At 48.9% G+C, this 15,214-nt stretch overlaps 2 protein-coding genes across 6 annotated transcripts in view; one reads left to right on the top strand and one right to left on the bottom strand.

Moving 5' to 3' along the window:
• Golga7b (golgin A7 family member B) overlaps positions 1 to 4,627 on the top strand; it is a 34,753-nt gene extending 30,126 nt beyond the window's left edge. For both annotated transcript variants that reach the window (XM_013143530.3, XM_063245094.1), the window contains exons 3-5: positions 1,053 to 1,205; positions 1,282 to 1,383; positions 2,578 to 4,627. In XM_013143530.3, the coding sequence (XP_012998984.1) occupies positions 1,053 to 1,205; positions 1,282 to 1,383; positions 2,578 to 2,688 (366 nt within the window). In that variant the 3' untranslated portion in view covers positions 2,689 to 4,627. The remainder of the gene's footprint in view (positions 1 to 1,052; positions 1,206 to 1,281; positions 1,384 to 2,577) is intronic.
• Positions 1 to 15,214, bottom strand: part of Crtac1 (cartilage acidic protein 1) — a 155,730-nt gene that overhangs the window by 2,573 nt on the left and 137,943 nt on the right. The window contains exon 15 of one of the 4 annotated variants that reach the window (XM_003479565.5): positions 7,387 to 7,989. The exons of 1 other annotated variant lie outside the window; for it this stretch is intronic. In XM_003479565.5, coding sequence (XP_003479613.2) covers positions 7,955 to 7,989 — 35 coding nt within the window. In that variant the 3' untranslated portion in view covers positions 7,387 to 7,954. 2 more of the 4 variants (XM_013143529.3, XM_023561602.2) reach the window with 2 other exon arrangements.

The following is a 15,214-nucleotide window of genomic DNA, read 5'->3' as shown; positions in this document are numbered from 1 at the left end:
AATTTCATCCTAGATGGGCACAGAGGTACCTAAATTGTGCAAAGGGAAGTTCTACCCCTGTGAGTGTGAAGGGACAGGAGGTATTCCGAAGAATCTGAAAAATGAGGTGGCAGTTTATCAGGTGTGAGTTTGGAGTATGACCTTGCAGGTGTCTGGTTATGGTAAAAAGCACAGATTCTGGAGTCAGAGTTGTATAACCATTCACAAGATCACTTAATATATAATAAGGCACTGGGGACAGAGGAGTGAACTTATGGACTTTAATTTTCTGTTAGATAGCATAGAAAACAAAATAAAAAGCCAAGTAAATAAACAGGTAGTAGCTCAGGTGATAACAAATATTAGAAGGGGGTGTGTCAAGGGACTGGGGCAGGCTGGGCGATGTGCTCAGGCAGGGGAGACCTCTTGGATAAAGCAAGACCCGAGGGCAATAAAGGATGTGTCTGAGGTTGTGTGGGGAAGAGTACTGCAGGTGAGCACATGGGCACAGAGGACCTGAGATGGGGATGAATGGAGAGGAGAGCAGGAGACAGGCTCAGAGGGGCTGAAGGGTCAGCCACGGGGGCCTGTTGGGCATGGTAAAGCCTCCCTGGGTTTTACTTGTAGAGAAGACTGGGAGCTCTTCATCAGATCTTGACACGACCTGGCTTTAAGGGGAAATTAGGTCAGGCGAGGCAAGTGAGTGAGGACAGGCGAGGCAAGTGACAAGGCAAGGGAGTGAGGACAGGCGAGGCAAGTGACAAGGCAGGAGATGATGGTGGCCAGGACCACAGAGCAGAGGGTCCATGTGGTCTCAGCAAAACAGAGCCAGCCTCACATGTAAAGTGGGGTGGCAGTAATCCTTTCTGATAGAACTGTCATGAGGGTTCAGTGAGACTGCATAAAAGAATGCCTGGCACACAGGACATGCTTATCAGTAGCGGCTGTTATGATCATGGTTGCAGGCAGGACAGCTTCTCAGGCAACCGTGCACGCATGGGATGCAGACCCCTTCGACCTGTCTATGTTTTGGGGAGGCTAACCTTGGCTTGCCCTGTCCCTCTCCCTTGCAGATTGAGCGGCAGCTCTTCGAAGAGACTGTGAAGACCCTCAATGGCTTTTATGCCGAGGCTGAGAAGATCGGGGGCAGCTCCTATCTTGAAGGCTGCCTGGCTTGTGCTACCGCCTACTTCATCTTCCTCTGCATGGAGACCCACTACGAGAAGGTGGCACCACCCTGACTCCTGTGTCCCCTCCCCAGGCTTCCTGCTACATGCTCACCCCATGGGCCTGTTTTCACAGGTCCTGAAGAAGATCTCCCGCTACATCCAGGAGCAGAACGAGAAGATCTTTGCGCCTCGGGGCCTCCTGCTCACAGACCCTGTGGAGCGCGGGATGAGGGTTGTATCCTTCTTGACTGTTCTGTGTGAAGAGGCAGAGCAGACAGGTCCTTTGCACCCTGATGAGGCTGCCAGGAATTGGGGACCATCCTAAAGACCTCTGCGTGGTGTTTTCCTAGGTTATGACTTGGCTGATCATCGTTTTCCCTCTACAGTAGTGACTGGGCTAATTGTGAGGGGCAGGTTTGCACCATTGGGCAGCCTGTAAGCAGATGTCATTTCCAGGGCTTTGAAAATGTGAGCTCGTGCATCTCTCATCACAACCCTAAGAGATGGGCAGAGCTTACGCTCCTTTGCACCCAAGGACACTGAAGTTAACACCCGGCTCACAGTCCTACAGTAGGTCAGGGTCAGAGGCAGGATTTGAGCCCAGCTCACTCTAAGCTCCAACACTCCAACATATATAAATCCTCTGGTCACCTTTGATCCTCCTGGCATCTCCTGCGGTGGATCGCATTGTCCCCTGCTCACAGGTGAGAGAAATGAAGTCAAAGATCAGGAGGTTCTCCAGGCTTGCAGTCCTGATAGGAGGCTGGGAAGAGGGTGGGTAGGTTCTGCTGATTCCACCTGAGAAGTGGGGTTCAGGTATGCACACACCACACTCACCCCAGGAGCAGCAATGAGAGTAGAATGGGTAAAGATAAACTCATCCCTTTATTTCGATTTGTATTCTTTTATTAGTACAGTCGGCAGTACATAATGACTGTGTTCCTCGAGGGGAGTTGAGATATGTTTACTACAAAACTGAAGTGAAGAAAAATACTAAGAGAATCGTGGTTGGTGTGTTACTTTATTTCATGTCATTGTCACAGCCATCCCAAGATTCTATTTACCCACGGCACAGAAGTCATATTGAGAGTTAAAAGTCACGTGACCTCCCATGACTAACCTAGCTTGTGGGTGGCAGGCTAGGATTTGAATTCAGCACACTGAAGTCCTCAAGCTTCCTGATGTGTGCCACACCACCTCCAGGGCCTCGGACAGGATAACGTTCCCTGAGAGCAGGATGTGGTCTGCTGTGATCCTGGCTGTGTGTCCAGGTCAGATTTGAGCCCTGTAAGTCTGGGTAACTGCTGGGTACATGAGTGAACTGAGATGGGCTTGGGAGATTCAGGACTCTCCAGTTCCACCAGCCAGGAGCCCACGTCTGGCTCCCTGCGTCACCCCTCACTGCAGCTTTCCTTAATCAGTAACCCAGATTGAGATCTCCATCTATGAAGACCGGTGCAGCAGTGGAAGTTCCAGCAGTGGCAGCAGCAGTGGCAGCGGCAGCAGCAGTGCTGGGGGTGGTGGGGCAGGGGCCCGGTGACTGGCCGAGAGTCCCTGCAGGGAGGTGTATGGCCGCAATGAGGGCCTTGCAGACCTGCGGCGGCTGCGCTACCAAAGCACCCGCTTCTGAGTCATTCTCTGGGTCCTGCCCTGCTGCCCCGAGGTGGGAAGCAGGGTAACATCCCCACACCCTTTACCATCCACCCTGGCAGGAGCCCTACTTCAGACTGGGGCCTGCCTTTCCCTGTGGGGCTGGTTAGTGTCACTTGAGCCAGACCTACCTAGGGCAGGCTGGGTGGGGAGCACACAGTTAGGACAGCTTCTTTCTTCTGCTTTCCTTCCCCAACACCCTGAAGAGGGCCCAGAGATTTCCCACCCTGCATGATTCCTCACCCCAAAGCCCATGTCTCCCAGGACTTCCTTACTGTCTCTGACTGTCTCCCAGTGTTACTTCCTTCTGGTCACCGTGAGACCCTGCCTGTCCATGATCCTGCCTCTGTGGAATCAGAGGTCTGGGGAGATGAATGCTATAGTGGGGAGCAGTTCAGCTGCTCCTGACCCCTCCTAGATCTGTGTTTTTCCTGTCTTCCAACTGGAGCTGGAGGCCACCTCAGCCTTGCCAAGAAGCAGCCAACTCTGAGACCTTGTAGGCCACTGGGCACTGGTTGTAAGAAACACAATTGGAGGTTGTGTGGGTGTGGAGCAAGTCTTTGCAAGAGAGAGCTGTGGGGAGTTTGAACTTTCTGTATCAGAGCCAATTTTTGGATATCAGAACTTCTGTGTGTGTATGTGTGCTTCTGAGTGTATGATGATGCATGTGTGCGTGTACTTGTGTGCATGCTGCACAAATGTGTAAATGGGATACGTGTGTGTGCATTCATGATTATACGCATACATGAGTATAGTGTATGTCCCCAAATGTGCCTGAATGCATGTTTATCTGAGTGCACATATATATGAGCATGAGTGTGAATGTTTTCATGAAGATGTGTGTAAGAGCACTACATAAGTGCTTGCATAAGTGCAAGTATACATGAATGCGTAAGTATGAATATCTGAGCACGTGAGTGCATGTGTCTGTGTGAGAATGACTTGTGTGTTTCCTTGGGTGCCGTGCTGATGGCTTCTCTCTGAGTCCTGCTTTGTCTCATTCCATGATGGCCTACAGCTTCGTGTCTGTGTGGGTCCAGCCTGACCCTGTGAGTTAATGTCCTAAAATCCCCGGTTCTTTGCCTGGGCTGCCAACTTGGCTCTTCCTTCTGGTTTCTCTCCCACCTTCTGATTCCCCTGTGCACATTTTAGCAGAAGACAGGACGGGGTACTAGGAGAGTAGAGCCAACCTTTTGGTGGCTTTTGGTGCCCCTCTCCCAGCCCCACAATGGGACAGTGGCTATAAACACTGCATATTCAGCCTGTCCAGGTCCCAGTGCTCTCAGGCTGTGAAGTGAGGATTCCTCAGACATTCAAAAGAGCCAGCAACCTGCAAGAGGGAAGGCAGACTCTCTTTGCAAGGAAGGTGGTGGCCAGTCAGGAGTACTCTGGCTCCTGAGGGCAGAGGAGTCAGTGGGAAGGCAGCAGCCTGGGCCCAGTTCCCTGAAGATGGGCGGAAAGGAGCTGTCTACCTCAGCTGGCAGGAGGTGCTAGAAGTGGCTATGAAGAACCAGTCCCTTCAGGGAGCTTTCTGGAACCAAAGAGGAGCCTGGTTTTCCCAAGTGAGAGCAGGATTCCACCCAGAGAGCTGGAGAAGAGTGGCCCCAACCCTGAGGTCTCAGGGAACATGCACTCCAGAGAGTTCTGGTGCAAGGATCCCCCAGAGAGCTGCAGCCCCATGGACTCCAATTTGGGCCCCTGACTCCCAGCTGTCACCTATGCCCACTTGACCCCCTGAGTCACTGGGCCTTGTGTCTGACTTGTGCATCTCCTTTGCGAGATTTTTTAAAAAAATTTCTTTTTCCAATAAAAGGACTTGGCCAACTCTAGGATCCATGCTGCTTTCTCTGCCCTCTACTTGAGGAGATGCACGGGAGCCCAAGCCAGCTGGCCAGGTGCACACTTGTGGAAGACACAGATCCAACATGGGGCTGGGGGCTGCTGGCTTCTTAAAGTTGATAGTTTAGTGGGGAAGGTAGACAGTTCAGGTCCTCTAATCTGAATATTTTGGTGAGGGGGTACTTACAACCTTGGGTCAGGGAAGCAGGTTCAAGTGAAAGCTAGTCTAAAAGTATCTGATTAATGAATTAGATTATTCCCATTTCCTGAGCTCTTATCCTAGGTTGGGACTCGTAAGGGATTGGATCAGTAGTAAAGACTAGAAAGTAGGTGCATGTTGGAACCAGCACAATTATGTCTTGGATTTTATAAAATGAAACATTTATTGAGCACCTACTGTGAGCCATATGCTACAGGTGGGAGGGGACTTAAAGTTGTCCTGAATCTTCTCATAAAGGTGTCATGAGGCTCAGAGAAGTCGAATAATTTACCCCTAGCCACAGAACTGTTTGTTCTGTGAGTTTAGAACTAGGATTTCCCTATGTAGTGCACACTGTGACACCATGGGAATGAAACCCAGCTAGGACATGACCTGAAGTTGCGGAGAGGCTGGAGTCAGGGTCTGCCAGGGCGGGTGTAGTGTGACCATAACAAGTCTGTGGACCAAGAGTCTGTTCAAGGCCAGCTCTGACCAGCTTGGCAACAGCTGGGTCTGTGGGGATAGGGAATGGGATCCCCTCTGGGTGGTGCTGAATGTGACTCTGAATGCTCTCAAGCCTCTGCTCACTGCCACAGTGGGACAGTTAGGCGTTTACCTGAGCTTTGGACAGCCTGGTCCTCTACCTCTGTTCAGACCTGGGTGGTGAGTGCGCAGGGGAGAGGGCTGTGCTCCAGTGTGCACAGAAGGTCATTTTATAGCAGGAAGGTTATTTTTCCTAAGGCCAGACTTGAACCCCAGCCAAGCTGTTCAAGGGAGGAGGCTGTGCAAAGGACTAAAGATTTCTAAGCTGGTAAAATCCGAGGAGTGCTGAGAGGCATTCAGTCCACCCACTTTGAAATGATAGCAAAAATAATGGTGATAAACAGCTAACACTGATTTAGCACTTACTATGCACCAGGCACTAGGCTAAGGCTACATAATTCACTGTTCCATCCTCCTAGCAGCTTTTTAGGGTGTGATTATTATTATTCCCATTTTACAAATGAAGAGATCAAGGCACAGCAATGTTAAATTGCCCAAAGTCACAATTAGGAAGTGGCAGAGCTTGGCTTTAAATTGAGTCAGTTTGACTCCAAGTCACAAGAAGATGCAGATATTCATCTTCAGATACCCTGCAACCACTTGAGGGCTAGGATCTAGCAGCCTCTCGGGGAAGGATTTGAAGAGCTGTATCTGGGCTCTGAGACAGGGCCAGTGCCTCCATGCCTGAGGCATCACAGGTGTGTGGGCCCCACAGGGGCAGCCCAGCAAAGGACAGTGGAAAGACCTTTCTCTCAGGCCAGGTGAGGTGTGGTGGCTCTGTCGGCTTCCTTTTCAGGGTTGTCGTTTCCAGCCTGGTTTTGGTTGCCGCCATGCCCCTGTATTTCCCTTGCCAGCCATAAGGACTTGGGGAGCAAGAGAATTGTGCTCCTGCCCCAGCCAGGCTGCCCCCAAGACTTCACCTTGCCCCCTCCAAGGGGTGTAGCCCTTCTGGCGCGCCCACACAGCTCTCTGCACTTTCTCCGGGCTTCCTGCTTTTGGCCAAAAGCCTGTGATGTGTGTGCCCGATCGCAGGGCTTATAGAAGTGTGAGTGCCACTGGGTGGCAGAATCATGAACTGCACCCGGGAGTCATGAGCAGTGTCAGAGGGAGCCACCTGGGAATCTCCCCCTTTACTCCCTAAGCCAGCCCCTGCTGTCGCCATTTGTAAGGAATCTTTATGGCTTCTAGAGGTGTGGAGGAGCTTGGAGTTGAGGGGTGGTGACTTTCTTCTCATGGCCAGTGCTGGGCTGCCTCTGAACACCGCTGTCCTCCACACCACATCTTTGGTTCCCGAAGAGGGTGCCTTGACCTGGCTTTGGCCTCACTATCAGTACAGGAGATAAAACAAACACCACGCTAAGTCAGATCTAAATTTCAGCCCCAGCTTCATGACATGACATCAGTACATGGTGGAGACTCTGGAGGTTTTCAACTTTTCCCGCAGTCATGGAGAACTGCCAGTGCCTGGTCCTATCCCTTGAGATTCTGATTTAATTGTCCTGGGACCCCCCCCCCCCCAAGTAGTCTGGGCATCAGGATTTTAAAAAGCTCCTCCGGTGATTGTAATGTGAAGGCAAGGTGAAGAATCCCTGGTTCTGACTATGCCAAGAGCCCAGGGGTCTTTTATAGGCCTCTGAAGACAACTGAGACCTGAATAAAAAACTGCCTGGTTCCACAAAAACAGCCAGACGCAAAACAAGGAAAAACTATGATTCCACATAAACTCAGAGAGAGACAAAACCGATCTACATTGTGAGAACAAGGGTCGCGATTCCCCTGGGCAGGGTGCAGTGAATGAAAGGGGTCTGGGACTCCTGGGAGCTCCTGATTTTCTGCTTCTTGGCCAGAGTCCTGGGAGCAGGGGTGCTCACTCCTTGAGAGTTCATTGCCCTGTATTCTTTGCTCTGTACATGTGATCTGCACACTACTCTGTACCTGTGATATATGTATCAATAAAATTCACCAAAAAGGCTTACTGGCTCCAAAAAAGGAAAAGAGAACACAAAATTGAAATGTATTTTTATTAAAGGTCTACAAATGTAACACATATCAATCCAGTCAACTGAATTCAATTTGGGGTGTGTATATATGTGCATATATAAATATATATGTTTTTACTGTCAGGTATGGATACAAACAAAAGTGTTTGATATGATAGGGGTGAGCCTCCAGAAAAGAAGGCTCTCGGTGCCTAAGAAAATCTTAAAATAGACCAAGTTCAGACCAGTCTTAATCTCGATCTCCCTGCACTTGTGTACACCATCAGTGCCTTCACCTGAGGGGAGAGAATCCAAATCTTTGAGCAGATTTTCAAAGGGGTCTGTGATTCTTGCCCCATAAGGGGTTATGAACAACTGATTTTGCGGATTCAGTGAGAAACCAGCTGTGAATGTGCTGGGCATGAAACAGGTGGTTCACCATATCAGCTTCTCTCTTTGCTTGCAGAGTCCAGCCTTAGGAGTCACCACATGGCCCTTCTCAGGTGACTTCTGGGAGGATTTATTCTGGCAGCACCAAGAGCCGACTGGTTCGAGCTCAGCTCTTCCTCCAAGAGGTTGTTCCAAAGGCCTGTCCCTCAGCAGAGTTCACACGCAGCCTCCCGGCGCTGTGCTGGGGATTGTGTTTTGGGTCAGGGAGGAGGGGAGGAGGAGGAGGAGGAGGCAGAAATCCAAGGGAAGGGAATCAGAGGGCTGCTCCAGCCAGGGACTCCATAACTTCCTTAACTTTCCTGAATCTCTGCTTTGTCATTTGTAAAATGAGAGCATTATGGGGTTGCCTGTTTGTAAATGATAATCTGTTTTTCCACTGTAAGATATTATTGTTATGTGGAAGCGATACTAGGACCTTATTATACAGTGGCCTCACGATACAGATTCATGGCAGGTTTCAGATTCTTGTACAGAGCAGAATTATCCAAGGGTTCACTGATTCCCTAATCTACACCAGTAACATCGATGTACATTATTATTCCATTTAGTTCTCTAACACTCTGGTGGGTGGCTATATTTGAAATCTGATTTTCTAGATGAAGAAACTGATGTTCCAGATTGTCGGGTAGTTTGGCAAGGGCCCACAGCTGATAAGGGTCAGAACAAAGACCTGAACCTAAGTCTCTGATTCCAAACCCTGCTTCATTCTGCAACAGTATGTCACAGTCAGATGCAAGATGGCATTCATTGATTCATAAAGACAGATTCCAGACCCAGGGTGAAACTTGTGCAAATGCACACACAGAAAAATTAGTTTTGCAAAGGCATAGAGGTGCTCGTTATTTTGGAGTAATTCACATTATCGATTTCTGTAATGGAAAAGTGATTGGGGACCAGCTACCACCTGACAGCAGAGTTGAGAAAGGCCCTGGAAGAGGAAACGATACACACTGCTCACAAGGCCGCGGATATGCAGAGGGCTCTTTCCTCTTTCGCCCCTAATTGGTAAGCTCTTTGAGTAAAGGTCTTGTCTTACACATTTCTAGCTCCTCCTCCCCACCTGAGTGCCTACCATAAGGCTTCACCGTTGGCAGGTGAGCGGCCGGTGCAGCCCATCACACATGGGTAGGAAGTGGGGGGACAGCCTGTAATCCACAAGCCAGGAGCAGAGTGCTGCTGAGAAGTGGTAATGCAGACTGAGGCAGATGGCCACGGTCACTGAGTGATGCAATTTAACTGAAGTGGTCACTGCATAACTCAAAGGGTAAAAGTAGTGACCACAGGCTTTCCCCCGTGCTGGGCATCAGACTCGGTATCATCTCTGGTGGTGTCCCTGTGACTCTGCTCTGATTTCTTGGGCGAGGAGAAAAGGAAGCAAATATCTGATAGTCTCTGCCTGGTTCCCTAAGTAGGGGACAGTAAATCCTTCTGGGACTTCGTGCTTTGTCTAGAAGTCTGGGCCTGGGGCTCCAGAGGGTGAAGTACCAAGGGTGGATAGATGAATGGATGGATGGGTAAGTGGATGGATATAGCGAAGATGGCTGTGGAGAGATGCCTGACGGGTCTGAGGCTGCTTGGCTTGAGATGGACCCTGGAGACCCTGGAGAGGCAGATGGATGGATGGGTACAGATTGGCCCTGTGCTTCTGGTACAGCTCTAACCACAGAGCTGGACTCTTCAAAGGGAAGATGCTGTGTTCACCCAGTCCCCGAACGAACTCTGAGTGATGGATGTGTCTTGTTGGGAAGGATTCTTCTAGGTCTAATATCACCCCAGTTAATGACTTATAGATTGTTGTAAAATCAGGCTTGCTGGAGGTGAAACCAGGAGGTCAAAAGGCCGAGAAGAGTTTATAATAATCTCTGCATTTTATCAGACCAGTCCCTGGGAAGAAAGAGTGCCTTACATGCTTTATTTCATGGGAGCCTCACCACTGTCCCTCAAGGATGTTGTTATTGGCTTTATTTTGTGGTTGAAGGCCACTTCAAAGTGCAGGTACGGGGTTCAAATCTGAGTCATTTTTAGAGTTTCCAATAAAGACAAAATTTTCAGGATAGGTGGAAAGAAGGAATGAAGGAGGGCCACAGGAGTTTTTCCTCAGGTGTCTAAGAAAAAAATGTGGAAAGAGGACTCGTTACCAGTGGGCTTAGGCATTGACAGTGCCCTGGAGACAGCTTCGTACTGCCACGTCCCTCTTGCCTTGTGTCTGGGACCTGAAACTGCAGACAGGCTGTACATCTGGTCTAAGTGTGCGTCTCTACCACAGTCCCTGTGAGCAGCTGAGGAACTGGCTGTGTGTTTCTCCCTCTCTAGAGCTCCACGGAGGGAGGAAAGTCAGCCTATGGACTGGGGTGCAGCAGTGACTCAGGCGTTAAGTCTTTGGTCTGCTCTGGGCTGTTTATGCAGATGAGAGACCTCGTGGGGATTAATGTGACGCCAGCCTGCTTCCCTTCTCTCAGGGACTTCCTGGAGAGAGGACACAGATTCTCCTTGTGCCTCCATTTTATCCCTGGGCTCCTGACCCTGCTTTCCTCTTTTCACCTGCTCAGCTGCCTCTGACACTGTATCCCTTCATTCCCAGTTTAGTCCCAGTTATGTTCCAAGGCTTACGCACAGCTCCTCTGCTTACTTGGTGGACCAACCCTTGGCTCAGTTTTTATGTCAGCAAAATGGGAAGAATCAGCACTGACACCCTTATTGTTGAAATTATTCATGTGCTTGCACTTCTGAAATGCTTGGAGGCATCTGGGTTGTGTGTGTGTGTGTGTGTGTGTGTGTGTGTGTGTGAGAGAGAGAGAGAGAGAGAGAGAGATGCTGGGCTGAGCAGCTCTGGCATGGAATATGCTCCACCCTGGGCTTTGCTACTTCATAGTAATAATATTTCTAGTTTTGGGGAGGGCTTACTCCGTAACAAGCACTGTTTTGTTTCATACAATGACTGTAAGGTATCAGTTCTAGTTAATTCTGTCAAATTTAATAAATAACTCTGTGAGGCTTCATCCCTATTTAACAGATAAGCAATCGAGGTTCAGGGACACCTCGCGCCTACGTTAAGCCTTTACTCACATGCTTTTTTCTCAGAGAGCTCACCCTGACCCATCCTATTTTAAGTGACAGTCTACCTCCATCTGGCACTCCCATCTTGCCTTATACACCACAGCTAGGGTTTGGTATCTTTTAACACACTGTATAGTTACTGTTTAGACCTTGCCACATTCCTCACTGGGCAGGAATCTTCATCAGTATGTTCCGAGGTGTACACGTCCAACCACTAGAATAATTCCCCTTCCATGGCTAAGCAATGCACTTGAGTGAAAACTGGCTAAATAATTTTCCCAGTTGTCAGTTATCTGGAGATTGCACAGCATAAGGCTCTAGGACTCAGGCAATGGAACTAAACAGTTTTGGATTTGAATTACAGTGTTTGCCACTTTAGCTAGTGGCGACCTTGAGTAGTTTATTTTTTCTGAGCCTCAGTTTCTCTGGTAATAAGAAAGATTATTAACCTTTGCCTTGTAGGATGGATGTGAGGGTGAATGGAGACACATATGTAAAGTTATTGGCATATGGCGAGCATCCCGTGAATGTTAGTTCCTTTTCCTGAGGCTATCTTTTCCTTCTCTTTTTCCTCTGAGGTCCTACCCTTTGACCACGTCACTGTGCAACTGCAGTTCCCTAAGAGGACAGAGCTGCAGAATGCAGAGGTTGGCATTATCTTTGGTGTTAACCAGCTGGAGCTCCCCTGCCCTCCTCCTTCCTCCTTCTAGGACGTGCCTGTTGCTAAGAGACGCAGCATCAGTCCCTGGCAGGTTCCTGGCCTCATGTCTGGGGTTCTGGCCACACAGAAGAGCAAAAGGAAGGGTGACAGTGGGGAGGGAGATGAGGAGAGCACATCAGCTTGCCTCCTGGGCTGGAGTCTGGGTGGAGGGACTGGTGTGGGATCTGAGAAAGCCTGGCTGGCTCCCTGAAAAAATGAAGTATTTATTCTCTTGTCTCCATGTGGCTCTTGGAGACTAGGGTGGAATTTTTGCTTGAGCTGGAGTTCTGGGACACAAGCCTGGGTGTGATCCCCAGGCCCTGGGAGGGGCCATAGCAGCCAGAGTGACTCATAATCAAACTCCTGGCCCTCAGAATGGCGCCTTCCCAGAGCAGGGCTGGAAGCTGTGTACATGCTGAAAGTGGGTGGCAGATTATTTGCTATTCTGCCCCAGAGAAGGCTGGCCATGTTCCCCAGAGAGGTGTTCTCCTTACCAGTAAGGTCGACTCCTTTTGCAGAAATGGATGTGGCCTTGGGGAGGATGGGCTGGGTTCCCTTGCTTACCAGTGACTCCATTTCCCCCATCCTGTTCAAGTCTGTCACTCAGGGCAGCATGAGAGGGCATAGCTTTTGGATAAACCAGTTGGCCACCCAAATGAAGAGGTCACGAGTGAAACCCAAGCCTACCTCTGTCCCAGCTGTTGTGACCCTGACACCAATTAGCTTATCTATGAAACTGGGATAATTATAGTGCTTTCCTGTTAGGATTGCTGTGAAGACTAAGCGAATTGATTCTTGTAAAGAGTTTAGATCGTACCCAGACATGCTGAGCTCATAGTAAGCTGTTACTGTCATTTCCAGGGGTACATTCAAGGGGAGAGGCTCTATTCTTAGACAGAATGAAAATGGTACTATTGCTACTGTTATTTTTTGGCTTTTCTGAGAAATGGGAAACCTGGCAACATAGGCCCATGTTCCTACTCTGGTGGAGTGGGCAGTGGCCCCTCCATCTGCACCATCCCTCTCCAGCCCATTTCATTGCTCATCTGCCCCTGACAGCCTCTGCTGTTTTTGTTACATCTTCATGCCCAGCATAATCCAAAAAAGATGCCAGGAGTCCAGGTGGGGCCATGGGACAAAGAAAAGATGGACTGTGAACTCAGAAGGCTACAGCAAGGGTTTGGGGCTCAGAGGAGGAAGAATTAGGAGAGAGAGGTTGTGGGAATTCTGATCTTGTTTAGCCAGGGTGTAACTCTGCAGCTGCGTATCTGTGAGGCTGGTACAGCATGGCAGGTAAATGGACTGAACTTGAGGCACCTGGGTTCCTAGCTCACTGCGTGGGTCTTATTTTCAGGAGGCAGGAAAGGTTCATCCAGTACCTCCGCATCCTCTGGGTTTCTTTAGCTTCATATTTTCTCCCCACACAATCATCTTTCATTGGAAGGAGCTTGTTACCTTCTTCATGGGAGGGACTGAGAGTTGTCACACAGGAGGTTCTCATTAATGCTTGCTGAGTGACTATGTAGGTGAATGAATGGATAAAGAGAGCTTGCTCGCTGTTGCAGGAACCCAAGAATTTAGCTAGACTTTTCAGAAAGTCTCTTGGTGTCCCTCTCCTATCTCTGAACTTCACTCCTCCATCAGGATGAAGGCTAGGCAGTTGGGAACAACAACCATGTTGTGTTTGCTTAACACCATGTGTCTGGAGCACACAGCAGGTGTCCAGCTAATATCTGGTGAGTGAATGAATGGATCAAATGGAAATCCCCCTACAGAAGTGAGGAAGCTGTAGTTGGCTGGGGTCCTGGACTCCTCTTTATTATGAATCTGGCCCTTGCCACCAATGAAATCCAATGTGCAGGAGTACAAGGCCTCCTCTGAGATCTGGTGTCATCCCAAAGATCCTGATGTCCTTGATAGGCTTCTCACTAGTTGTTCTGTCCCTCATTTCTCCTGCTGTTCTGTGTGGCCAGCTAATGGGCTCTGTTATTTTGTCATTTACCACTGCATTTGGAAGCATTCCTCGGTGTGCTTCGGGGTTTTGCTTATCTCACGATCTTAGATCCACTTGTTCATTTCTAACAAGGCAGCAGCTTCCAAAATGATTAGGGAATAGTGTGAGCCATGACAGAGCTGCCTACTGCCCCTGTGACACAGCGGGAAAGGCTGCTGCCCTGGCTCAGGGACCAGGTGGCTCTGTGACCTTGGACAGAGTGACCTTGATCATTTCATCTAAGTCTCGTCTCTCAGGCCTTTCCAGATCTTTAATTTATATCGATAGACAGGAATGAGCTTTCTAGAAATAGAGTGATTTTTAGTCGGTATATGCTTCTCAGGGAAATTGTAGCTGTTTTTATTTTAAAACTTTTCATTTAAGCTCCTGTTCTAAGTGTAAAAACAGCACTAACTACAAGAAATTCATATTTGTGATTTATTGGGAGTGTTATTATGATATCAGAAAAAGGTAGTTTTTTGTTAAATATGTTTTTAAAAGGCCTGCTGCATTCTTAAGTGCGATTTTATTATATCTTGGAGCGACTTTTTCCCCCATGAAGAATAGATCTCTGATTTATACTATGCCTTCACTACCTGAGGCTCGTTGTGAGCATATTCTGTGGTGTTACATCATTTCCAAAGGCTGCTCAGGCCACAGAAGCTTCCAGGATTCTAAGACACTGAGTTGCAAGACTCTTTCTAGAAATCAGGGCAGTCTGAGATTAGCCATGTCTGTGTCCAGACACACACTGAGAAGTCTTAGAAAGGGAAGAGTCTCCTGGGGCGTGGTAAGGCACATCTATAATCCTGGCACTTGGAAAGCTGAGGCAGGAGGGTCGCTGTGAGTTTAAGGCTAGCCTGGCATATATGGTAACTTCAAGGCCAGTAGGAACAACATAGTGAGTCTCTTTCTCAAAAGCAAAGCCAAGGAAAGCAAAGCAAGGCAAAACAAAATAAAACAAAATGCTCTTTGGGAAATATTAGCCCAATCCTCTCACCATTAGATTAGGGGAAGTGAGTCCTGTAATGGAGATGTGACTTCCCCCAAGAAAAAGGCCCAGAGTACTCCCTCTTTGTCTGTCCCGCGCTCATGCCTTCCCGGTCCAAATGCTTCCCCAAATATGAAGATGGTTGCGTACACCCACAGCACAGTTCATGCCGGGAGTGGCGCTTTCCTTGTGTCATGACTTGCCTTCCGAGCATCTCCTGGAGGGAGGCCTGCCGCTAATTCAGCATTCCAACCAACATCTACTTGACCACACACATTCTTCCCCCTACCAGCTGGGTGCTAATATCTTGCAGAGAGTTTACTGGATTATTTCTCCAGAGAAGAAGCTGGAAGACTTAGCATGTTCGAACTTTACCATTTTTATCAAAGTCCCACAGGACCACCCTTTGCCCTCCCATCATCACCATCAACTCCAGTAAGGCTTTTGCTACCACAAGAATTCAGGACACACAAAGCAGCAACAGCACAGGCCAAAGCAGCAGGCACATGATACATTATTAGATCAACCAGACCAGCAACCTGAGAGCCATGTTTGTAAAGGGCAAAATAAGAAGCTCTCAAGACACTGGAAGGTACAGAAGAGACAGGACTATCTTGATTCTTCAGAAGGAGCAAGGGAGGTTGGATGGGGACAAGGGAAACATT

The sequence above is a fragment of the Cavia porcellus genome, unplaced genomic scaffold (assembly GCF_034190915.1).
Source record: "Cavia porcellus strain 051 isolate PalLab524CR breed Dunkin Hartley unplaced genomic scaffold, mCavPor4.1 scaffold_2, whole genome shotgun sequence".
In the NCBI taxonomy this organism is placed as follows: Eukaryota; Metazoa; Chordata; class Mammalia; order Rodentia; family Caviidae; genus Cavia; species Cavia porcellus.
The sequence above is the reverse complement of the archived record's forward strand: the minus strand, read 5'-3'. Positions and strand labels throughout refer to the sequence as shown.